General features: G+C 45.6%; 6 protein-coding genes across 6 annotated transcripts; 4 read left to right on the top strand and 2 right to left on the bottom strand.

The window, feature by feature from the left end:
• The first annotated feature begins 10,509 nt into the window (after positions 1 to 10,509).
• LOC6614656 (probable DNA-directed RNA polymerases I and III subunit RPAC2) lies at positions 10,510 to 11,017 on the top strand. The gene is made up of 2 exons (XM_002039047.2): positions 10,510 to 10,615; positions 10,673 to 11,017. Exons 1-2 carry the CDS (start codon positions 10,517 to 10,519, stop codon positions 10,973 to 10,975), a joined length of 402 nt encoding a protein of 133 aa, XP_002039083.2. The 5' UTR covers positions 10,510 to 10,516; the 3' UTR covers positions 10,976 to 11,017.
• Positions 10,920 to 11,728, bottom strand: LOC6614655 (dynactin subunit 6). Its single transcript, XM_002039046.2, has 2 exons — positions 11,621 to 11,728; positions 10,920 to 11,553 (listed from the first exon to the last, which is right to left on the bottom strand). Exons 1-2 carry the CDS (start codon positions 11,635 to 11,637, stop codon positions 11,013 to 11,015), a joined length of 558 nt encoding a protein of 185 aa, XP_002039082.1. The 5' UTR covers positions 11,638 to 11,728; the 3' UTR covers positions 10,920 to 11,012.
• Positions 11,729 to 12,104: 376 nt separating this feature from the next.
• LOC6614654 (asparagine--tRNA ligase, cytoplasmic) lies at positions 12,105 to 14,204 on the top strand. Its single transcript, XM_002039045.2, has 2 exons — positions 12,105 to 12,260; positions 12,372 to 14,204. The coding sequence occupies exons 1-2, from the start codon at positions 12,227 to 12,229 to the stop codon at positions 14,012 to 14,014; spliced, it is 1,677 nt and encodes a 558-aa protein (XP_002039081.1). The 5' UTR covers positions 12,105 to 12,226; the 3' UTR covers positions 14,015 to 14,204.
• Positions 14,205 to 14,438: 234 nt separating this feature from the next.
• On the bottom strand, positions 14,439 to 16,469 carry LOC6614653 (general transcription factor 3C polypeptide 5). The gene is made up of 4 exons (XM_002039044.2): positions 16,324 to 16,469; positions 16,060 to 16,261; positions 15,873 to 16,002; positions 14,439 to 15,798 (listed from the first exon to the last, which is right to left on the bottom strand). The coding sequence occupies exons 1-4, from the start codon at positions 16,441 to 16,443 to the stop codon at positions 14,808 to 14,810; spliced, it is 1,443 nt and encodes a 480-aa protein (XP_002039080.1). The 5' UTR covers positions 16,444 to 16,469; the 3' UTR covers positions 14,439 to 14,807.
• A 291-nt stretch (positions 16,470 to 16,760) lies between these two features.
• Positions 16,761 to 19,706, top strand: LOC6614652 (pre-mRNA-splicing factor ATP-dependent RNA helicase DHX16). The gene is made up of 4 exons (XM_002039043.2): positions 16,761 to 17,135; positions 17,197 to 17,333; positions 17,394 to 18,963; positions 19,027 to 19,706. Exons 1-4 carry the CDS (start codon positions 16,789 to 16,791, stop codon positions 19,652 to 19,654), a joined length of 2,682 nt encoding a protein of 893 aa, XP_002039079.1. The 5' UTR covers positions 16,761 to 16,788; the 3' UTR covers positions 19,655 to 19,706.
• A 168-nt stretch (positions 19,707 to 19,874) lies between these two features.
• LOC6614651 (protein l(2)37Cc) lies at positions 19,875 to 21,652 on the top strand. The gene is made up of 3 exons (XM_002039042.2): positions 19,875 to 19,979; positions 20,178 to 20,613; positions 20,874 to 21,652. Exons 2-3 carry the CDS (start codon positions 20,182 to 20,184, stop codon positions 21,270 to 21,272), a joined length of 831 nt encoding a protein of 276 aa, XP_002039078.1. The 5' UTR covers positions 19,875 to 19,979; positions 20,178 to 20,181; the 3' UTR covers positions 21,273 to 21,652.
• Positions 21,653 to 22,267: the final 615 nt, after the last annotated feature.

Below are 22,267 nucleotides of genomic sequence, written 5' to 3'. Positions count from 1 at the left end.
CGTCAACCTCCTTCGACCATCCGCATTTGGCATTTCACAGCCTCTGCTAATGTGTTTGTTACCTTCATTTTGGGGTCTCCGGCCGAGAGTGTGTTCTTTCACCTTTAGTGGAAACTTTTTTCTGTTTCGGCAGAAGGTCAACGCTCATAATTGCTGGAGATACACTCTTAAAGCCAACGAACCGCGTGCCTTTCGACCAGCGACTCCATCTCGCAACGCTACGAATTGCGATATTAGATGCGGCAAATTATGATGTCGTCCACAGTCAAAGTTGGCTAACGAGGAAACTTCATAGGTTTCCATACAAACTATTTTAAAAATATATTTTGTACATTTAAATGTATTTATATGCAGATTAATTATATATATTTTAACATATTTCATTGAAACTATTACAGTATTCTTGATAAGAACACAAATTAAAATTACACGAATTTATGAAATTCTTAAGATTTTTATTGTCTTTAGGGATTTTTACTTAAATATGGAAAAAATATACACAACTGTTTAAAGTTTCTCTGTATACAAATAATTTTTTTTTTTTGGTCCAAGGTTTGCTTTGCTTTTAAGTTCCGTTTCACCCATCCCCCTTGCGCCCCCTCAGCATAATTCGCACACCCCTTGATTATTTCTTTAATCAGATGTGGGAAGTTCTTTGAACTGAACCTGGCAAAGAACGACCTCTCATTCTCCCAGGGGCCTTTGAACGTTTGCTCTGCCACATCGAGTGGGTTACTCCCCACTAATTTCCCCAAAGAACTTTGACGTAGACCCGGTTCTCTGCGGAGTGCTATGTACTCAGGGCAATCAGAGGGTTACGTTCGGTCAAAAGTTCCGCCAGATTGCCGATGGGGCCAAGCCCGGAAAACATTAGTTTCGGGGGTGCCCCAGTGCAGGTATCGCAGCTCAAAATTGAAACAATTAAATTATTCCATAATTATATGGATTGTCTTCCATGCTGGATGAAGAATTAAATGAAGGGAACTCCAGCCGAGAGCCACGCCTGCACACAACAACAACATCATTATCATTAACCAACTTCATGGATAGCATTTTATTAGAAGTTGTTTGTACTTAAATTAACTCGAATTGGGCGAGAAAAAGGGGGAAAAGAAATGAGCCGTCAATTGAAGACCAAGCATAAAAAGACCCCACAAACGATTTGGCATTTCTTTCAAGTTGAAGGAAATTAAAGGCAGGTAAGTGCATAAAGCAACTGGTAAACTACATTTTCGTAATATCTAAACATAATTATATTTTCCTGAGTGTAACCCACTAGCTAAACAAGAACAATAACGACAAAGGCCAATCATCACGCAATATCAACAACACAAAGCCTCTGAAGAATCCGAGAAGAACGTCGCCATCAGTTGAAGAATTGAAATCGGTGAAGAATCGGAATCGGAGGAGAACGTCGACAGCGGCGTTGGCGTACGAGCATTGACCTTCACTGGCGAAGAAGAAGAAGAAGAAGAAAAGCGGTAGAACCCACTGACGGCAGCAACAACAATTTGAAGCTTGTTCTCTCTGTTCTTGTTGTTGTTGCTATTATTATTATTGTTGCTTTGGCCATTGGCCATCAATCAGTCAGTCAGTTGTGCGCTGTCTCACTCATCCAACTGCAGTTTCCTTAAAGCCCAGACTCTCCCCGTCTCGCTTCCCCTTGCACTGCATCTATCGCTTAGTCACCGCAGACAACGGTAAATTTGCTTACGTTTTTCTGGTTTATTAAACACAGTATTATTTAACACTGACATTTTACAACCAAGGAACACAAACGCCAAATGCAAAACAAGTTACACTGGAAAAAATTTTGTTTTACTGGGTCTAATTAGGGTTTAAAATTATGAATAGAGGAAAGCAACTTTTCGATGTGACGCATTAAGTTATTTAAATCTGAACTAAATATTTAAAATATGATATTTGTTTAAAAGTTGTAGCTTTCGAGATACATACGAATATTACTCAAAATTAAGCATTGTTACTATCTTCTTTCTTAGCCTCGTAAAATGGTGTTACGAAACCGAAGCCCAATACTGTTTTCCAGCTAATCACTGTAAAAAGCGATTAAGTTGTTCAAAGCCGAAAAACCTTTTTCTAAGTGCCCACTGGCGTCGCTCGCGACGCCGACTGCTCTGCCAGCGCCAAATGAGCTGTGGGGGGCGGGGCCGGGAGGCGGGCGGGTACATTCACTTCTCGTTTTGAGCTGAATCACCATAAACCAAGAGCCACGAGTTGCTGGCCAGCGAAAGAATAAATAATAAGTGTCTTTGGGGCGCGACAGAGGGAGCGAGCGAGACGGGAACAGCACCAGAATATCTAATAAGAAATCAGCAAAACCGAGTCTGAAAAACGTGTTTTTTTTGTTTTTCGTCGTTATTCCTTATGTTTTTTTTTTATTATTTGTATTCCTCCTCGTATGCTGTTTCACTTATTTCTTTCTTTTCGTTAGATTTTGAATTGTTGGTGGGGCTTGGAGGGGCGGAAAACCGGGAGGTGGATCGGGGAGGTTGGCTGAACGAAACGAAACGGTCAACTGAAGCTCTAAGCTCGACACACAAAAAGTACATTGTGAAATCATTTCTATTTCTAAACAACAACAAGCGGAAGCAACAACAAATGGCACCACAGAAGAATTTGATAGGTGGTGACTACAGTGGTCGATCGGAAATACGCGATGCGCGAAATCCGGAATAGCACTATTCCAAACGATAAGGTAACATGAATCATGTCTCAAAATATCCGCAGGTGTGAAATTAAAAAGATACGCCAGGCATCAAACTTAGTGAATATTCATTGATTATAATTATTTAACGAGCAATGTTCTGTTTAATAGAGTGCTCACTGTACGCATGTGCAAATGGCTCCTTCTTGTCCCACCTCCAACCAAAGGCGTTTACATTGTTTTATCAGCAATTTCAGTTTCAGCTGAACCACACTCTATATATTTCAATATGGATTCGAGTCGTCGGTCTGAGAATTCCCGAGCTGTTCATCTTGCCCGCTCTGTTTCTTCTGGCCCGCTGTTGTTATTGTTGTTAGATTAATTTGCTTTAACAGCTGGCTTGTCGTCTGGTCCGCGAACATACAAATGTACTCGTAAACCGAAAGCCAAACAAACTCAAAGACAATTCCGAAGACTCCAAAAGCAAGCAGCGTGTGAACTTTTTGTGGGGGGAAGTCGGAAGAAAGGAGGGATGGCTTCCAATGCTTTCAAGTGCAAGAAGACTGGAGAACTCAAGGCGGCGAAGAATCGAAATTGGGGGATGCCAAGAACGACGCAGCCACGAAGGAATCCAAAATATGGGCACAGTAAAAACAGGCTAAGCTAGAAACTGTATTCACTTACTATTTTAAATTAATTTACCACAGACAGGATTTTACCAATCATTGTTAAAACTAATACACATGTGCATATAAATCCACTTAGCTGAAGTTCACTGTACTGCCTTAGTTCGAAACTTTGCTCTTTCGAATACAACAGCAGAAGAACCAACAAAAGCACATTAAACAAAGAAACACATGCTGCTGTTTATGTTCCAAGAAAAAAAAAAAATCACACAAATGGAGCTTGAAGGAGACGAAATTCTCCTGAAAGATTTCTGCCGAGATAATGCCCCTCATCTTTACCCGCCTCTAAAAACTAGATCCCCGCAGACCTATTACGATAATGGCATCTAACTTAATAACAAAGGCCAGGCCAACCTGTTCATGCAAAACGGAAACGTATCTCCGTAACCCATCCCAAAAGCCATTTCCCAACAAAAGTTTTGACAAAATTCCCACGAACCCAGGGTTCCGGGCACCCCGCGCACTTCCGTTTACAACCCTCTTTACAAGACCCATAAAGATTCATTTACAAGACAGTTTTCTTGGGACAGTTCCACCATTTGCATGCGTTAAATTTTCGCATATTCATGAGGACGCAAGGACACAGGACACCGGGAACCGGAGACCGAAGTTGAGCGAACCTGAAAGTCGAGAGAAAACTACCCCTGACGGTTAACAAAAGTAAATGACCTTTAATAATGTTGCTCGCCGAATTTCACGGACAGCATGAAAAGCGGAAAACAAAGACAGAACGGCTACGGAAACTGAGTAACCAACCGGTCGTTCTCTCCAATCATTCAACTAAAACCCATCAATCTGTACAGAGGAACCACACCCAAAATAACCTCGCGGGGGCGGAGGCAATAAAATCATTTTATGTCCATACCCCCAAAGGTAAAATAACACTAAAACAAAAGCTCGCGGGCGGTGGTGCTCTCTACACGGAGTGCAATTAAAGGTGCTTCTTGGCTTTTATGCCGCCGTAAACTTGCGATTGAAGATCCAGCGGCGTAATCAGGAAAAAGGGGAAATAATTGGGGACTCCAATTTGGCAATGCCTTCACTTGTTATTTGTATGTTTTACTATGCAAAAATTGGGTGTAAAACCCTAATATACCAAGTGAAAATGTTAAAAATTAAACAAATCAACTGTCTTGATATTAATTTAACTTTGAAATCTCAAATTAATTTAAATATACTTTAAAACTTGCGCTTGGCTTAGCTCCCTGTAATATTTCCTTACTGTGTACAGCAGCGTGCACATTTTAATATATAGAATCGTAAAAAATAATAAATACAAGAAAATTCATAAAACCCCCCGATAAAGGTGTTCTCCAACGACGGCAGGGCGTTGAATCCGCATCCATTCCACCCTCAAATTCCATTCACCATATGAAAATCAAATCAGCGAGGGTTGCCATTGTACTATGCAAACAAACAGATGTGCGTGTGTGTGCGTGTGAGGGGGAGCAAAGCGTGTGTGTATGAGTGCTTGTGCTCTTTAGGGATGGGGGAGGGTAGTTGGGTTGGTGTGGCACGGGGGTGCAGCTTTGGCTGGGGCGGTCTTCCGTCTGCCTGGGGTCAATGCACAAAAATGCGTAGAACGTGCTGGCGACCGCCGATTTCAGCAGGGGTTTTTGGCTTGAGCTCTGCTGGAAAATCGTTCACTTTTCGCACTCACCAACACTCGAACAAACGCCCGCACGCACACAGCCAGATACACCCACACACAGGCAACCAGGCACCCAGACACACACACACGCACTGATGCTGGGGGCTGACCCAAAAGTTTGTTGACCCCAACGCGAACAGACAGCAATGCGTAGTCGCATATATATTGCGTACAGTGAGCGAGTGATTTTCAAAGGTGATTAGCCCTTGATATTAGATTCATTCAACTTGCGACTCGAGAGATTGAAAATCCATTCACACGCATTTGCTGCCCAACGAAGAATGGCCAATTATTAGCTTTATAGCAATTCAATCTACAAATGTCCATTCATTATAGCTATTGAAAATTATTCATAATCGAATATTTCGAATATTTTTAACTTCTAACAATTAACTTATATTTGTTATAAACATGTGCTCCTCTACTCCTAGTTACCACTGTCGTATTGGGAGTTCCTGTATTTCGGGGTAAGATGCGTTCCCCTTTTCTTCGGAGGGTTGATTAGCACCCACACCACCCATCCGCCCGCCCGAGCGAGCACAGACCTTGAGCCACCTCCCAACCAACCTTTCTTCCCGGGCATTAATAATATGGCTGACATGACTATTTATTTATTTGCAAGACACTTTCCCTAATGTTACGGCCAAGGGGTGGGTGGCCAGACGACGGAGGTCCCACCCCCCGGAAAAGGATCAAAGTCAGGAGCATACGACACGCCGTCGCAAGTTTCACATACATATGTACATACATATATGTATGTATGTATGTAAGTGGAAACCAACCCTGCCAAAAAATAAGCCACAACCGGGGGAAAAATGCAAGTTGGACAGAACGAAAAAAGTGAAATAAAGTAAAATGAAATGAAAGCGGCAGCTGTAAAGTTCGACAATAAAAGCGGGAAGCAGCAGGGCGAAAAGGGAAAAAGTGAAACGAAAATGAAACGAAACTAGGCACAGGACATTCACACACACACACACACACACGGGGGATGCGGTGCGAGTCCTTTGAGGACTCGAGCAGCAACCACCACCACCGAAACAACATGAACAACATCAACTTGAACTCCCATCCGCAATATGGGCGATGGCAACGGCAACGGCAACAGACGGCATCGGACACATTTTACGGCTGCCCTACGACGTATTATGCAAATCCCTCCGAGCGTACTATGAAAAAAAAAAAGCTCAAATAATGCACGAATAAAACTTGCATTTCAATTGCGAAAACCACAAGGATGTCTGGGTGGCTTACAGTGCCATTTCCCTTTCAATTCACCTGAAACTAAAGGCCGGAAATCAAGAGCCACTCTCTTTTCGAAATTTGCTGGCTTAAATGTTCCCGGGAGCAGCGGCTGTCGGGTTTAGGTTACCAACTTGAAGGATTCGCTATTCTAAGCCAACATCTTACACTTTAGACCTATAATCCTAGGGGCTTTAATAATCAAGCTCATAGTCCAGCAAGGACACTTAATTAAAACTATTTTTAGCACCATATGTAATTTTCTTAGTGGAATATGCATACATGTATCATATATACATATAACAACTAAATGATCTACGGTTTGTTATTATATCCTCCTAAAATATGGCTAAACTTCGATACCCAACACAACAAAGGCCAAAAACAAGGAAACCCGAACAAAGGCGAAATAAGAGAAAAATGCATGTGAGGTTTTTGTTTGTTTTATGTCGCTCTGCCGGCGTCGCTGCTGCTGCGTCTGGGCAGCGATCACGCACACATATAGAAGCAAAGAGCAGAGGGAGGGAGAGAGGAGGAGACTCAGCGCAGCTTCCTTTTGACTGGTTCTTCTTACAGTGGAAAAAATTATGTGTCCTATAAATCTTAAATGTGCAACCGAATGATTTTGTTAGTATTGGCATTATTGTAAAATTTATTACTTCACAAATTATCAAAAAATTGATTAATGTACAGATTTTTCATTAAAAGCAAAGGTGCGAAACTCAAACCTATTGATGAAATATACATATTTGATTGCATATTTTTCCTGTTGTGTAGTTGAGACTGGCCACCATCGTTTATTTACTTGGTTTTTATGTTGATTTTGAGAATTCTAAAAATGCTTGCATCTTCATCCTTCTGCGTCTTTGTCTTCTTCCCTCCTCCTCGATTCCCCCTCCCACTATTCGTGGCCCGCATCGAATGCAGCAGATGACAGGTTTTCGCTCTCCTCCGCCCCCTGCTTTGCCGTGCTCTCCGGCTTTATGGCGCTCCCCACCTCCTTCGTGACTCGCTGCACAGGATGTTGGAATATCACGTCGTCGTATCCGTGTTTCCGTCTGTTCCTTGTTCTCGTTTCTCTGCTCCGTGCTCTTCGTCTTCGTCTTGTGCCATTGCCACTTTACCTTTTTTGTCTGCTTTTAAGCCCGGCTCCCCTTTGGCCCCTTCTTAACCACAGCTACTCCTTCCACTTCCTTTCGCCCCAAAACTGTCTGTGTATTTTATTTTATTTCGTTTCGTTTGGCTTTCGATGTCTGCAGCATCCTTGGAACTTTCTGGCACAGTGGGCCCTCCAAAAATATTGCAAGCACCATTGAAAAATGTAGATAAATGATCGAAAGAACACACCCTTTGACAAGGGTCCGCAGAAGCCGACGCTTATCTTAAATCCTATTTGTTATTTGTTGTGATTGTTATGTAATTGTAGAAACTTCTGTAAATTTGAAAAAGCTAACTATAGTTAGCCGGCGAGCCCAAATGGGCTGAATTAATAGATAAGAAGGACACCAAGGGGCTTCAAGACTTCCCCGTATGCCTTAATAAATAAATTAATAAAAAAAAAAAAAAAAAAAAAAAAAATTATTTTCAAAAATTTGTTAAACATGTATTAATGTACGATAAGAATCGGTAAAATCCTTATGTTAGTACCATTATACATACAAATTTTTGTTTTAAAATTCAATTTATAACCTGTCCAGTCAGCACACTGTGTCTACACCCTGGACAGGTATTTTGTACCTCAAGTAGATTATTTGCAATATTCATGGTACAAGGTGGAATATATACCACTCTAGGGAGGACTTACAAATTCGGGCTCCCCCTCTTTTGTCATTTATTTTCACGTGCGCAGCTATACACAAAAAATACTGTTGTGCTTTATTTATATTTAATTAATATAATCTTAAAATACCGTACTGCATCCTTTTTCTATGCGTTTATGACTTTCTACTCGTTTGCGTTGTTTGTACGTTGGAAAAATATATTACACACGAGTCGGTGAATTGTTTACGCATCAGTTTCGCGAGTAAATGCTAGAGAAGTTATTTTCCCTATATACAGGCCATAAATCGCTGTTGCTATGTACATATGAATGTATATAGTAGGTTGTGTTTATATATTTACATGGGCCCTCTGGATCGTATTCCCAGAACCATTTCGCACTTCTCTTTTTCTTATTCTCCCTTTTTGCGACGATCGTGACGGTTATATGCAGTTCCTTTGTTGTAACCACCACAAAGCCGAAATAATTGCAAACTCAAAAGAAACCCATAAAAGCAAGAATAGAGTTAGCCCAGGAGAGAGACAGAGCGAGCCACTTTTTTTCGGCCAGGAGAGAGCAGCTGCCTCGCTCTCACTCACACACGAGCCACAAAAACGCCGGCTCTCAATACAAATATACATACTTACACTGCAGGCCATGTAAAAACAAAAACAACAAGCAAAAGGGCGCCCAGCATAATGGGGGAAACGAAATGGAAGCGGAACGCAGCCTAGACTAAATTGCAACAACTGCAAATTGGGGGGAACGCATGGCGCCAAACGAAACGTGAGACAGACTCGGGGGCACATACACGAAAAGTGATTATTACAACACAAGCGCTGAGGCGCGTGGGCGCGAGGAGGGGGAACGCATGAGCTAACGGAACATGCTGCCGCATTAGTCACCACCAAAGCACAACAGATGTGTGCACATGTGTGAGTGTGTGTATGTGTCAGCTACCACCGAACAAATGAGTGCAAAGGAGTTAGCAGGATGCCGAAAAGGATGCGGAGAGGGGAATGGCAAGGGGCAGGGGAGGAGAGCATAGCAACCAGTGGAAACAAAATACAGTGAGCATTGGCTAAGAGCAATTTGCAATAAAGTGCTGCATATCCTGGGGCGAAATATATTTTTAAAAATCTTATTGGATTAAATACCATACATACACAAAATTAAATAAAATATTTTGTTAGCACCGTCCAAATTTTGATAAGAACTATGTAAGAGATCATATTTGATCGTATTTAACCTTTTGGTTATACGTAATTTCATAAAGTACAATTTAAGAAATCGAATACTGTTATTCTCGTAATTGGTAATTGAAGATGCAGACTGCCAACGTGAATGCATAGTGCCAATTAGGAAATTTACCAATTTCGGTATAAAAGTCTACATTATTGGCAATAACTAACGAAAAGCAGAACAGGAGGCACAGTAACGATCAAGATAAAGCTTTAGTTGAGCCTCTGAACTGGTATTTTTTAGCCATCACTTCCGCCTTCGCGGGCAGCAGCGTCGACTGCACGGCGGCCGAGGCAGCTGCCTGTTTGCAGCTGTGTGCGTGCACAAAAATAAAAGGGCGCATGAATTTGCATAATTTTCGGAACCAGATGGGGGGCGTGGCCGTCAACAAAATTGAAATGACAACTCGAGCTTTTCAATAACGCTTATTTATGTATGCGATGTTATTAATAAGCACATGGTGGGCATTAAACAAACCTGTATTGCAGTCAATTCCTGATGGAAACGGCAAAAAAGCATGTAAAATGAACTGCCGATTCGTCGTTGTATGCGTTTTTGGTCGAGTGTCGGTGTTTTTGGAGCAACTTCACGTTGAATGCATTGCGCAAATAATTATGTTTGCCGTTGCAGTTTTTTTGTTTTTGTTTTCTTCGCTCCGCTTCGCCTCTCTGCTTCTTTCCTTGCCGCCTTTTCTGCTGATGCTTTCAAACAAACCAACACTCACACACACACACGTATGCAGAAGGCGGCTTGCAATTATGCTAATGCGGCTGTTTGCGACACTTTTCTTCTTCTTTTGGCCGACACCGCACAAAACTGATTTCGCAGTTGGCCCAATAAAATTGGCCACAGAACGAAGCGAATTAACAAGCAACACACACAATTCAATGCTCTGGCTCGAAAACCGCGTCCGTGTCAGAACGCGTCAAGAACTGGAGCTGGTGGAGACATCGGCGTGCTATCGATACATCGATGACGCTACCTCGGTATCTATGCATTACTTCCAATTTAAAAGTAACGCATTTTATTTTCAAGAATTAAAGTCAATGGGGCATGACACGTGGCACAAGTAAACAGTAGGAATGTTTCAGAAGATATACTCTTTTGTTTACATACACAACTTGAATTTGCTATTTGTTTTATTTATAGTTTTATCGGGTAGATTTGTTAAAGTTTAAGTCAAATTTTAAATTGGATAAGCATCTCTACATTTTACCTACATTGCATTCCAATTGGAACTTGCCGTCTTTAGATACTTACATCGATATGTTTCGATGACTCTAACATCGATTGCCGAGGCATGTGCCTTGCACGTTTCTTGTAAACAAACGAAAGAGTATTTGAACAAACTAAAAATGGGAGCATTGGCAGAGGTAGGCAATGCATTAAATATGCAAAGTGGGTAATTAATACTTGAATACTTTCCCCAGCTGGCTGGTGATGAGAAAAACGGCGAAGGATCTCGGACTTTTGTGTTCACCAACGAGGGCCACACGCTGGGAAATGCACTGAAAACGATTATAGCCCGCTACCCGGAGGTGGATTTCTGTGGCTACACAATTCCGCATCCCACAGAGCAGAAGCTGCACTTCCGCATCCAATCCCGTAGAGACAGAGCCATAGATATACTTAAACGGGGACTGGAGGATCTGGAGGGTCTGTGTGATCATACAATCGTTACGTTCGAAAAGGAGATGGCCGAGTTTAATGCCATGAAAGTGGAGAATACATGACGGATTAGATATATATGTGTATAAAGAATACTTAAAACTAAACCACGCTGCGCGCCTTCTTGGGATCGTAGTTGGGCTTGCGGAGATGATGATAGTTTGGCAGGACCTTGCGCAGGAAGTCGATCTGCAGGGTTTGCGATCCCTGCTTGTCGATGGCCTCGCGCTGCAGTCCCTGCTCTCCATAAACAATCGTGTTTTCGGGCAGACGTTGACTACCATGGATCCTTATTCCAGCTCCCACCACACAACCGCTGGAAACAGTGACACCGCGGCCCACAAAACACTTGCTCTCGAAGACGTTCTTGTCGCCAATCTTGGCCGCTTCTACTTGGCAGCCGACTTCAAAGACATTGTGAGTGCCAATGCTCAGGATATTGTTAACATCCCAAACGGCGCCCGGCTCCAAACGGTGTGCTACGGTGGCATATTCCTCTATGATGCAGTTCTCCCCAATTATTATGGGTCCTGCGTCGGCGATAACGGTGGCACTCGGGTGAACCACACAGCCCGACGAGAAGGTGATGTCACCGCGCAGGTTGCTCTCCTCGCAGACCACCGCCTTGGGCAGGATTTTGATTCTGTTGAAAGGCAATAAGTATAGCAGAATTAAGTAATTAGTTTTGCAAGTACTTATGCTGCAAGTACCTGTTTTCCGAGGGCATTTTCTGGTTTCTTAAATTGTTTACGTTTTCTCACGAAGGTGAGAAGGCAACATTATTTATCGATAATAGCTGAGGGATTGCAAATGAGCCGATATTTTATAGCCAGATTTAGTTACTTTAAAAATAGGAAATGTAAAAAGAATCATTAAAGACCATTTGCACAAAAAAAAAAACCAATAACCATTTGCATAAAAAAAAACCAATGAAAAATCATGACACCGAACTTTATTGCTCAAAAACCAAATTAATGTTGAATACTCATTTACAAACAATACATACTGATTCCTAGTTCTTTTTATAAAAACCTGTTATGCATAGAACTTTTTCTTAAGAAATAAACACAATTATTTATAATGTAATTAGAAGATTTGCCGCCCAAAAATCCAAGTGTTGCATATTTAAACTTTTAGCCCCCACTTGGCAATTGGTGTTTTCCAGCACTTGCTTCGCATCGTGTCTATCGAGTATCCGGCGAGAAGTATCGTTTTGCCAAAGCTGTCGACTTGAAGCTGATGCAATTTTGTGCATGTATTAACGAGATTTAAGGCAAATCAGTTCTCAGTAAAGTCTTAGTCACAAAGCAGACAAAATGCCCGCCGATCAGTTGGCTGAGTTAACCTTGGGTAAGCATGCGTTTAAGTGATAGAAGTGGGCCAATTATTTCGTCCACGTTGCCAGCGAACCAGATTTATCGATCTATAATGTGCAATGTTTATATGTACGACCATGTGCAGGTGCTATCTTTACGTCGGAAAAGAAGGGCAGTGATGAGTCCGGCGATGGCAGTGAGTCCAAGCCCTTCAAGACCATCCTGCAGGCGATGCGTCATGCAGGCAAGGAGCCCTTTCCCACGATTTACGTAGACACCAAGGATCCGAATGCAGCGGAGCCCTACGAGCCGGCTGCCAAGTCCCAGCTGAAGAAAATTCAGAAACTGTTCGTCAGGGAGTCGCACAAGAATGCCGAGAAGCAGCAACGTGAGGCGGAGGATGCGGAGAAGCGCCAGCAGAATCTGGAGGATGCCCGGAAGGTGAAGATCTCGGAGGATCCCAGTCTGCCGGTGGCCCGCAGAATTCGAATCTTGGAGGGCACTGCCAACCGCGACTCGCGTGTCAAGGTCTACGGTTGGGTGCATCGTCTGCGTCGTCAGGGCAAGTCCCTGATCTTCATAACACTGCGCGACGGCACCGGTTTCCTGCAGTGCGTGCTAAACGACCAGCTCTGCCAGACCTACGACGCGCTCACCCTGAGCACGGAAAGCTCTGTAGTCCTGTTCGGTACCCTGAAACTAGTTCCAGAAGGAAAGACGGCGCCGGGAGGGCATGAACTAAACGTTGACTACTGGGAGCTGATTGGTTCGGCTCCGCCCGGCGGCGCCGATGCCATTCTCAACGAGGAAGCGCAACCGGACGTTCAGCTCGACAACCGGCATATCATGATCCGTGGCGAGAACACCTCGAAAGTGCTCAAGATGCGATCCGTTGTGACGCAAGCATTCCGTGCCCACTACGAGGCGCGTGGCTATAACGAGGTGACGCCCCCGACTCTGGTACAGACCCAGGTAGAAGGTGGCTCAACGCTCTTCAAGCTCAAGTACTTCGGCGAGGAGGCCTACCTCACGCAGAGCTCGCAGCTATATCTGGAGACCTGCCTGCCGGCTTTGGGCGACGTCTTTACCATTTCCCAGAGCTATCGTGCGGAACAGAGTCGTACGCGGCGGCACTTGGCCGAATACTCGCACGTGGAGGCCGAGTGTTCGTTCCTAACGTTCGATGAGCTGCTTGATCGATTGGAGGATCTGGTCTGCGACGTGGTGGATCGTGTTCTGAAGTCCCCATGGGGTTACTTGGTCAAGGAGCTTAACCCTGACTTCAAGCCGCCTCAGAAGCCATTCCGTCGCATGAACTACGAGGATGCCATCAAGTGGCTGAAGGAGAACAACGTGACCAAGGACGATGGCACCTTCTATGAGTTTGGCGAGGATATTCCCGAGGCTCCTGAGCGCAAGATGACCGATACCATCAACGAACCCATTATGCTGTGCCGTTTCCCAGCGGAAATCAAGTCCTTCTACATGCAGCGCTGCAAGGAGGACCAGCGTTTGACCGAGAGCGTGGACGTTCTGCTGCCAAATGTGGGCGAGATTGTGGGCGGATCGATGAGGATCTACGACAGCGAGGAGCTGCTCAAGGGCTATGCGCGCGAAGGCATTGATCCACAGCCCTACTACTGGTACACGGACCAGCGCGTCTATGGAACCATGCCACATGGCGGCTATGGTTTGGGACTGGAGCGCTTCCTCTGCTGGCTGCTCAACCGCTACCACATCCGCGAGGTCTGCCTGTACCCTCGATTCCTCGACAGATGCAGGCCCTAGGCAGTGGAGGAGAGGGTAATCCGTCAGCCGGCATTTACAGCGGTCGTAGAACTTCTCGCCACCTTAAAATTTAGCTTCTGCTATTGAGAATGAAATTTAACACAGCTATCTGCATATTTATCAAAGAATAAAGACCGCGCCTTCGCTTCATTCAATTGAATAAACTAAACAACTTTGCGATACTTTAAAAGGGTATATTACTAAAAAAGTTCAACTCTGTTTTTCCTTTAATATAAAATAAAACATCGGAGAGAATTCCGGGGAAGTACACTTTTCTGCTGCACTTAGGCCTCGTGGAATTAATAAAAAATGCAATTTGCAAGTGCAGCTGGCTATGGTGATTCACTAGATTGATTGATAACGAGGATGGAAAATAACGCATGATATGATAAATATAATAATAGTCAAAATAGGGCGAAAGTGATTGGGTAAAACGTAGTTGATCATGTATTTTTGAAAGCTGAAGAACATCACCAAACAAAACTTGATCCCAAGTTTAAGGGTTCCTTTCAGCGGATCGATACGAACTTAAATCACTAGTAAGTAAGCGAACTTATAAATATTCCCACGAGTTTCTAAGATCGTTACCAAACAAACAATTAATTGTCGAATTAGATGGACAAGGTGGAGAAGAGCTGATGGAGCGGCATCAAGAGTTCTGCGTCTGTGTGCCCAGAGGGGAAAAGTTGACAGCTGTCTCGCAGGGATGAGCAGTGTCCTGGTGGTCTTGGAGAACTTGTTGGTGAAATCATCGCTCCCGATATATACAATTTAAAACCTATGCTATATCAATTCAGCTTGTGATATTGTCGAAAAGTTGCTCGATGTCGTTGTCTACGAATTGCTCCGAGTTTCCCATGGCTTGCGTCTCATCCAGCTCCATGTCCTCTTCCTGCGTCTCCTCGTCCTCGGCCTCGTCTTCATCCTCTTCGTCGGCCTGCGTAACTGCCTCCACTTCGGCTGTAAGGTTCTCCTTGCGGTAATGGTTGCGCAAAAGTTCGCTAATGGAGGCGCAGACTATCTGTCTCACTTGAGCATCGAATCCCGGCGGCAGCCAGCCAGTGCGCTCATTGCACACAGCTCCGGTAAGTGGAGTGGGGATCTTCTCCAGCATTTCCTGGATCCTCGTCATTCGGACGTCGCAGTAGCGCAGCATGCATTGCCTGGAGCGCGGCAGCTTGTGCTCATCGAAGTAGGGATAGTCAATGTCCTGAACCAAATCGGACACTCGATCCTCGATAGGCGCGAATGGAGCGTTCGCCGCCCTGCGCTGCTTTACGAACTTCTTGGCGTACACGAATTCGGAGAGACCGGTGCTGAATCGCAGTCGGAAGTCGAAGGTCTGATAGTAGCGACTATGGAAGTCCTTGCGGGGATCGTAGCCGAAGCGAACATACAAAGTGCGCCACGGTCCGTTGCTAAAGTAAAATGCCAGCGATGGAGTGATGCACTTTAGCTTGTCGTTGGTCAAACCCGATTCATATTGCAGGGCGATTCGGGTCCAAATTGGACAGTCATCGAAGAGCTTTTTGACCAATGCCAGCTGCTCATCCGAAACGTACTTAACCTTGAGTCGTTTAAGGTTCTGGGAGTCTGCCTGAGTGGGAAAGCTGTCCACCATGTTGAACGAGACCACGCCCTGGTTGTCGTAGGAGGACTTGGACTGCACGCCCAGCACCTCATGTTGGCCGTCTTCTGAGGGATCGATACGATATGTGCCCGCGTAGACCGTGTCCACATGGGTGAACAATTCGGGCAGCGCCAGCAACTGGCTGTGACGACGTCTGTGGGAAAAACACGATGCTTTAACATCTCATTCTCTTGGTGCAAAGAGCACGACTATGGAGAAGTTACTCACTTAAAGAAGTCCAAGTCGGTGGTGTTTTTGGGTTTCAACTGGTCCAAAGCGTACGTGAGCTCCTGGGCAGCCTTTGCGTTGTCACTTTTGGGAGTTGACCAGAGGGGTAGGTATTGGAAATCACAAAGCGCTTAAAGTGAAAGGAAATTAGAATATATCGTGGATTGAATCCCCACCATCCACTCACTTTCAAAGGTGAAAGTCCTGCTGCAGTGACCCAACACCCGCACAAAATATTCCGGAGGCCGTTGTTTGTCCTTTTTGTGGCGCCTCACGGTTATGGATAGCAGCACACCAGTCTTATCCGTGCAGTCCCCAAATGTGGGTTTGTTGTAGGGATTCTCCGGATGGAAGTGCAATGCCAATCGTTTCACTTCGTCGCCCAAAACCTGTGCATGGAATCAGATATCAACCAAGCTGCCCGGTTGCCTGACCGGGTTGAATTCCATACCTTGGACACATTGATGATGCCGCCCAGAGTGGCTATCATCCGATCGGGATTTACCACTCGGCCGGGGTACTCGATCAACTCATATTCCTTCTGCGGATTGAAACTCAATTGGCGCGACATGTTCCGAAACTGAGGTGAGTTTTACGCATTAAACAGCTGTTGGGAGAACAGTGATGCTCTCTGCTAATAAATTTGAGCAAAAATAAAAGGAACAACAAAATTTAATCTGCTATGACGATGTACCCTTTCAAACTAGTTATTACCACAAAATAGTCAAAAATAAAAGAAAAATAATTTGTAATAAAATAAACAAAATTATAGATTTTATATATAATCAAAAAATAAATTTTTAGCAATTTAATTATTATTGTTGGCTCACCCCGGGCTGAAAATAGCTATCTTGGCAGCACTGCATGTTATCGAATTACCTATCGCTAGCCGGTTTGTTTATAGGCAATCTTGAAAATGTCGGGTAAAAACAGAAAACGCACGGCCAGCAGCAGCAGCGATGAGGAGCTGGACAGCGAGGAAGAGTCTCGCCTAAAGGACCTGCAAGAGCGCGACGAGTTCGCCAGCCGGCTGAAGAAGCGGGACGACGATCGGACGCGCAATGTGGTTGATTCCACCGGCGGACGCAGAGCCATCGAGGAGGCCACCAAGCGACTGAAGCTGGAGCACGAGGATCGGGACAAGATAGTGCCTCACCTGCGTCTGCAGTCGCGTCGCCAGTACCTGGAGAAGCGCAAGGATGACAAGGTGGCCGAGCTGGAGGCGGACATCCTGGACGATGAGTACCTCTTCGATGAGAGCGTGTAGGATCATAGCTTAATCCTTACCTACATACGTATCCAAATAATCGTGGTTTCCTTTCAGCCTGACCAAACGGGAGAAGGAGGAGCGCCAGTACAAGAAGCAACTGCTGAACATCGCCAAGGAGCACGAGAAGGCGCGGGAACTAGAGCGCATCCAGCGCTATAATATGCCACAGGACCTGAAAAAGGGAGAGCGATGTATGTAGACTACGTACGTTGGTCCTAGATAAATACTCATATGTTATTTTCCCACTTAAGCTGAATACGTTGAGGTGGATGAGTTTGAGAAGCAACCCAACTCGGAGCAGAAGAAATGGGAGGCTGAACAGCTGGCTTCGGCGCGTTTCCATTTCGGTGCCAAGGATGCCAAGGCGGAGGAGGAGTATGAGCTGCTCCTTGACGATCAGATTGATTTCATCCAAGCCCTAACCCTGGACGGAAGTCGAGAGAAGTCATCTAGCCGACAGCCTGAACTCACGGAGAAGGAACGCAAACGTTTGACATTGGACGAGACCAGAAGATCACTGCCCGTTTATCCGTTCAAGGAGGATCTGATTGCTGCTGTAAAGGAACATCAGGTGCTCATCATCGAAGGTGAAACGGGATCGGGCAAAACGACACAGGTGCCGCAGTACCTTGTGGAAGCTGGTTTCACCAAGGACAAGAAGATGATCGGATGCACGCAACCACGTCGTGTGGCCGCCATGTCGGTGGCAGCACGCGTGGCAGAGGAAATGGGCGTGAAGCTGGGCAACGAGGTGGGCTACAGCATCCGTTTCGAGGACTGCACCTCGGATCGCACCATTCTCAAGTACATGACGGACGGCACCCTGCATCGAGAGTTCCTGTCGGAACCCGACTTGGCCTCCTACAGTGTGATGATTATCGATGAGGCTCACGAACGGACACTGCACACGGACATCTTGTTTGGCCTGGTCAAGGATATTGCTCGCTTTAGACCAGAGTTGAAGCTGCTCATTTCCAGTGCCACTCTGGATGCGGAGAAGTTCTCTGCTTTCTTCGACGATGCGCCCATCTTTCGCATACCTGGTCGACGCTATCCAGTGGACATATTCTACACCAAGGCTCCGGAAGCGGACTACATCGACGCGTGTTGCGTTTCAGTTTTGCAGATTCATGCCACTCAACCCTTGGGCGACATTCTAGTCTTCCTCACGGGTCAGGATGAGATCGAGACTTGCCAGGAGGTTCTGCATGATCGCGTAAAACGGCTGGGCTCCAAAATACGTGAGCTGATCGTTATACCCGTCTATGCGAATCTACCGAGTGATATGCAGGCCAAAATCTTCGAGCCCACGCCGCCGAATGCCCGGAAAGTTATCCTGGCCACCAATATAGCAGAGACCTCGCTGACCATCGACAACATCATTTATGTGATTGATCCTGGGTTTGCCAAGCAGAACAATTTCAATTCCCGCACTGGCATGGAGTCGCTTATGGTGGTGCCCATTTCCAAGGCCTCCGCCAATCAGCGAGCGGGCAGAGCGGGACGAACTGCTCCGGGAAAGTGCTTCCGTCTGTATACGGCGTGGGCATACAAACACGAACTGGAGGACAATACCGTTCCGGAGATACAGCGTATCAATCTTGGCAATGCGGTGCTCATGTTAAAGGCTCTGGGCATCAATGATCTGATACACTTCGACTTCCTGGACCCTCCGCCGCACGAGACACTGGTTTTGGCTTTGGAGCAGCTGTATGCCCTGGGTGCGCTTAATCACCATGGAGAGTTAACCAAGCTGGGTAGACGGATGGCCGAGTTTCCCGTGGATCCCATGATGGGCAAGATGCTGCTGGCAAGCGAAAAGTATGTAATCGATCTAACTAACCAAAAGTGAAATAATTGACATATTCGTATATTTTTTTTTAGATACAAGTGCTCCGAGGAGATGGTGACCATTGCAGCCATGCTGTCCGTGAACAGCGCCATTTTCTACAGGCCCAAGGACAAAATCATTCATGCGGACACAGCCCGAAAAAACTTCAATCACATGCACGGCGACCACCTGAGCCTCCTGCAGGTCTACAATCAGTGGGCGGAGACGGACTACAGCACCCAGTGGTGCTACGAGAACTTCATCCAGTACAGATCGATGAAGCGGGCTCGAGACGTGCGGGAGCAGCTGGTGGGACTAATGCAGCGTGTCGAGATCGACATGGTCAGCTGCCTGCCGGAGACTGTAAACATGCGCAAGGCAGCCACCGCTGGTTACTTTTACCATGTGGCGCGACTCTCGAAGGGCGGCCACTACAAGACCATCAAGCACAATCAGACCGTGATGATACATCCGAACTCCTCGCTCTTTGAGGAGCTGCCGCGCTGGGTGCTCTATCACGAGCTGGTGTTCACCTCCAAGGAGTACATGCGTCAGGTTATCGAAATCGAGAGCAAGTGGTTGCTGGAGGTGGCTCCGCACTACTACAAGGCCAAGGAGCTGGAGGATTCGACGAACAAGAAGATGCCAAAGGTCGCCGGGCGCGCCGAAATAGCACAATAATTTTGGGGGTTTTTAGTTTGCAATTAATAATAAACTTTTATTATAAATTTTACGTTTTGTAGTTTTATATTGTAAACTGGGTTTGTTTATTATTCTTTTTAAATTTGGCCCCAATTTATCGATAATCTTAAGAAGCAGTAGTGGAGACATATATTTCACAATCGAATACTATTCTTATTAGTACGTTCAAAGTATCGATATGTGCCGGCCCCACCGCCAATTGTATTATCGATAACGTGCCGTGCGGTTGTATTTCGTGTTTTGCATTTCAAAGGGCATAATTGCACAATAATATAATTTAATTGCATCCAAAAAGCTTTAATAAGTAAGTCTATGAGCGAGCCGAGCTAACTGCGTTGAAAGAACAGAAAGAGCAGGAGATAAAAACACACAAACAGCACATTGTCATTAAACCATGACGTTCTAACCTAAAAACTGATGAAATTTCCAAGTCCAGTCGGCTTTCATTTACATATATAGTTTATAGAAAAGTAACTTAATACATTACGTTTTTTATTCAAAGGATAATGGCTGCTCAGTTCTTCAATCGCATTGGCCAAATGGGCCTTGGAGTTGCCGTTTTGGGTGGCGTTGTCAATTCGGCATTATATAATGTGGAAGGCGGCCACCGGGCGGTCATCTTCGATCGCTTCACCGGCATCAAGGAGAACGTGGTTGGCGAGGGCACCCACTTCTTCATCCCATGGGTGCAGCGGCCCATCATCTTCGACATCCGGTCCCAGCCCCGCAACGTTCCTGTGATCACGGGCAGCAAGGATCTGCAGAATGTCAACATCACGCTCCGCATCCTGTACCGCCCCATTCCCGACCAGCTGCCCAAGATCTACACCATTCTCGGCCAGGACTACGACGAGCGTGTCCTGCCCTCCATCGCGCCTGAGGTGCTGAAGGCTGTGGTCGCCCAGTTCGACGCCGGCGAGCTGATCACCCAGCGTGAGGTGAGTGAAACATCAGGAGACCTCTCTTTCTTTGGGATAAGCACCTATGTTTACTTAGTATCAGCTCATCAGATCGTTTCACGCGATTTTTATTTCCGATTAAAATTTGATTGTGTAAGCAAGAACGCGATCTTGGCGCTTAAGTCTAGGCTTATTGCTCTTTTGAGAATTGAAGCTTAAGAAATGTATTATTATTCAACTTAAGCAGTCGGAAATGTAATACTTTCATGCCCGTACTTAACGTGTTTACCTCTTTGCAGATGGTGTCGCAACGCGTTTCCCAGGAACTGACTGTCCGTGCCAAGCAGTTCGGCTTTATTCTGGATGACATCTCGCTCACGCACTTGACCTTCGGTCGGGAGTTCACGCTGGCCGTCGAGATGAAGCAGGTGGCCCAGCAGGAGGCGGAGAAGGCGCGTTTCGTCGTGGAGAAGGCGGAGCAGCAGAAGCTGGCGTCCATAATTTCGGCGGAGGGTGATGCCGAAGCCGCTGGCCTGTTGGCCAAGTCTTTCGGCGAGGCCGGAGACGGTCTGGTGGAGCTGCGACGTATTGAGGCCGCCGAGGATATCGCCTACCAGCTATCCCGGTCCCGTGGAGTCGCCTACTTGCCCAGCGGACAGAGCACGCTGCTCAATCTGCCATCGACCATCGCGCAGTAGCTGGGTGCATCTAGTTCCGTTAAGTTGTAACTACCTATAGCATTTACTAAGTACTTTTCGATTTTGTTTCTGCTGAAATATGCACTACTCTAAAGCGTTCGCGCCCGACTGACTGGAGAATACTAAGCGAAACAACCAAAATTTGTCTCATGTAATCGGTTTTTCCATTATCTTCCCGATCGGGTTCGAAATCCGGTCGCAGTGTGCGCTCCGAATGCGGCTCAACTTTTGTTGTTTCCGTTTGGGTCGTTCGTGTGCGCGTCCTGCTGAATTGGTCCTTAAGATCGGCGCCTGGCTCAAACCAACTCCAGTAATTCAAAGAAACACAGACCGTAAGAAAATTTCATTATGTGAACAAACAATAAATGATAATCCTTACATATGTGGGCTTTTAAATTGAGTGTGATGGGTATGCAGGGTATGCTATTTTATTTTCCCAATTAATTACAGATCGATCCTAAAACGAAAACCATATCGCTCCAGACTAAATACGTGACCTACTGAAGCTCAGCGATGTGATGTACCCCGCTCGCTTATCTCGGCCCGTGTTTACTTTTTATGCCTGTTTATGCAATCCCCCTCTCAAAGGCGCCATTCGACCCCTATAGACGGCAAATACTTTCCCATTCATTCGCAACTCAAGACGGTCATAAATCAAATTGTAGTATTCTTCGCCCCAATCGACCCGAACTCCAGCCACCCGTAAAGCAGCATAATGTGGGTGGGTGGTTGGGTGGCTGGTGGCTGGTAACTGGCGACTGGGTGGAGCACCCAGCGCATTAAAATCGAAAGCAGAGCCGTTGGCATGGCGTATAAATCTGTTGATTCAGCCAAGTGATTTGCCAAAGTGGCTTCGTTGAAATGTCAGGCACACGCACTTTGCTCGCACTCAGCAACAGTTGGACCACCCGTAGGATTCTCAGCAGCCGTACACTGAAAGAAATTACACCCTTCACTCGTAGAGTAAAAATGTATACTTGATTCAAAGAAAAGTA

This window comes from Drosophila sechellia, chromosome 2L (assembly GCF_004382195.2).
Source record: "Drosophila sechellia strain sech25 chromosome 2L, ASM438219v1, whole genome shotgun sequence".
In the NCBI taxonomy this organism is placed as follows: Eukaryota; Metazoa; Arthropoda; class Insecta; order Diptera; family Drosophilidae; genus Drosophila; species Drosophila sechellia.
Note: the sequence above shows the minus strand (reverse complement) of the source record. Positions and strands in the feature narration are given on the sequence as shown.

Bases quoted from the DNA above. Each gene is read 5' to 3' on its own strand.
- LOC6614653 (XM_002039044.2), bottom strand. From the start codon at position 16,443: ATGTCGCGCCAATTGAGTTTCAATCCGCAGAAGGAATATGAGTTGATC. The intron at 16,262-16,323 runs GTATGGAATTCA...TTCCATGCACAG, and splicing joins GCATCATCAATGTGTCCAAG to GTTTTGGGCGACGAAGTGAA. The intron at 16,003-16,059 runs GTGAGTGGATGG...TTTCACTTTAAG, and splicing joins CAGGACTTTCACCTTTGAAA to CGCTTTGTGATTTCCAATAC.
- LOC6614654 (XM_002039045.2), top strand. From the start codon at position 12,227: ATGCCCGCCGATCAGTTGGCTGAGTTAACCTTGG. The intron at 12,261-12,371 runs GTAAGCATGCGT...GACCATGTGCAG, and splicing joins GTTGGCTGAGTTAACCTTGG to GTGCTATCTTTACGTCGGAA.
- LOC6614651 (XM_002039042.2), top strand. From the start codon at position 20,182: ATGGCTGCTCAGTTCTTCAATCGCATTGGCCAAATGGGCCTTGGAGTT. The intron at 20,614-20,873 runs GTGAGTGAAACA...ACCTCTTTGCAG, and splicing joins AGCTGATCACCCAGCGTGAG to ATGGTGTCGCAACGCGTTTC.
- LOC6614652 (XM_002039043.2), top strand. From the start codon at position 16,789: ATGTCGGGTAAAAACAGAAAACGCACGGCCAGCAGCAGCAGCGATGAG. The intron at 17,136-17,196 runs GTAGGATCATAG...GTTTCCTTTCAG, and splicing joins TACCTCTTCGATGAGAGCGT to CCTGACCAAACGGGAGAAGG. The intron at 18,964-19,026 runs GTATGTAATCGA...ATTTTTTTTTAG, and splicing joins ATGCTGCTGGCAAGCGAAAA to ATACAAGTGCTCCGAGGAGA.
- LOC6614656 (XM_002039047.2), top strand. From the start codon at position 10,517: ATGACTCTAACATCGATTGCCGAGGCATGTGCCTTGCACGTTTCTTGT. The intron at 10,616-10,672 runs GTAGGCAATGCA...TACTTTCCCCAG, and splicing joins AAATGGGAGCATTGGCAGAG to CTGGCTGGTGATGAGAAAAA.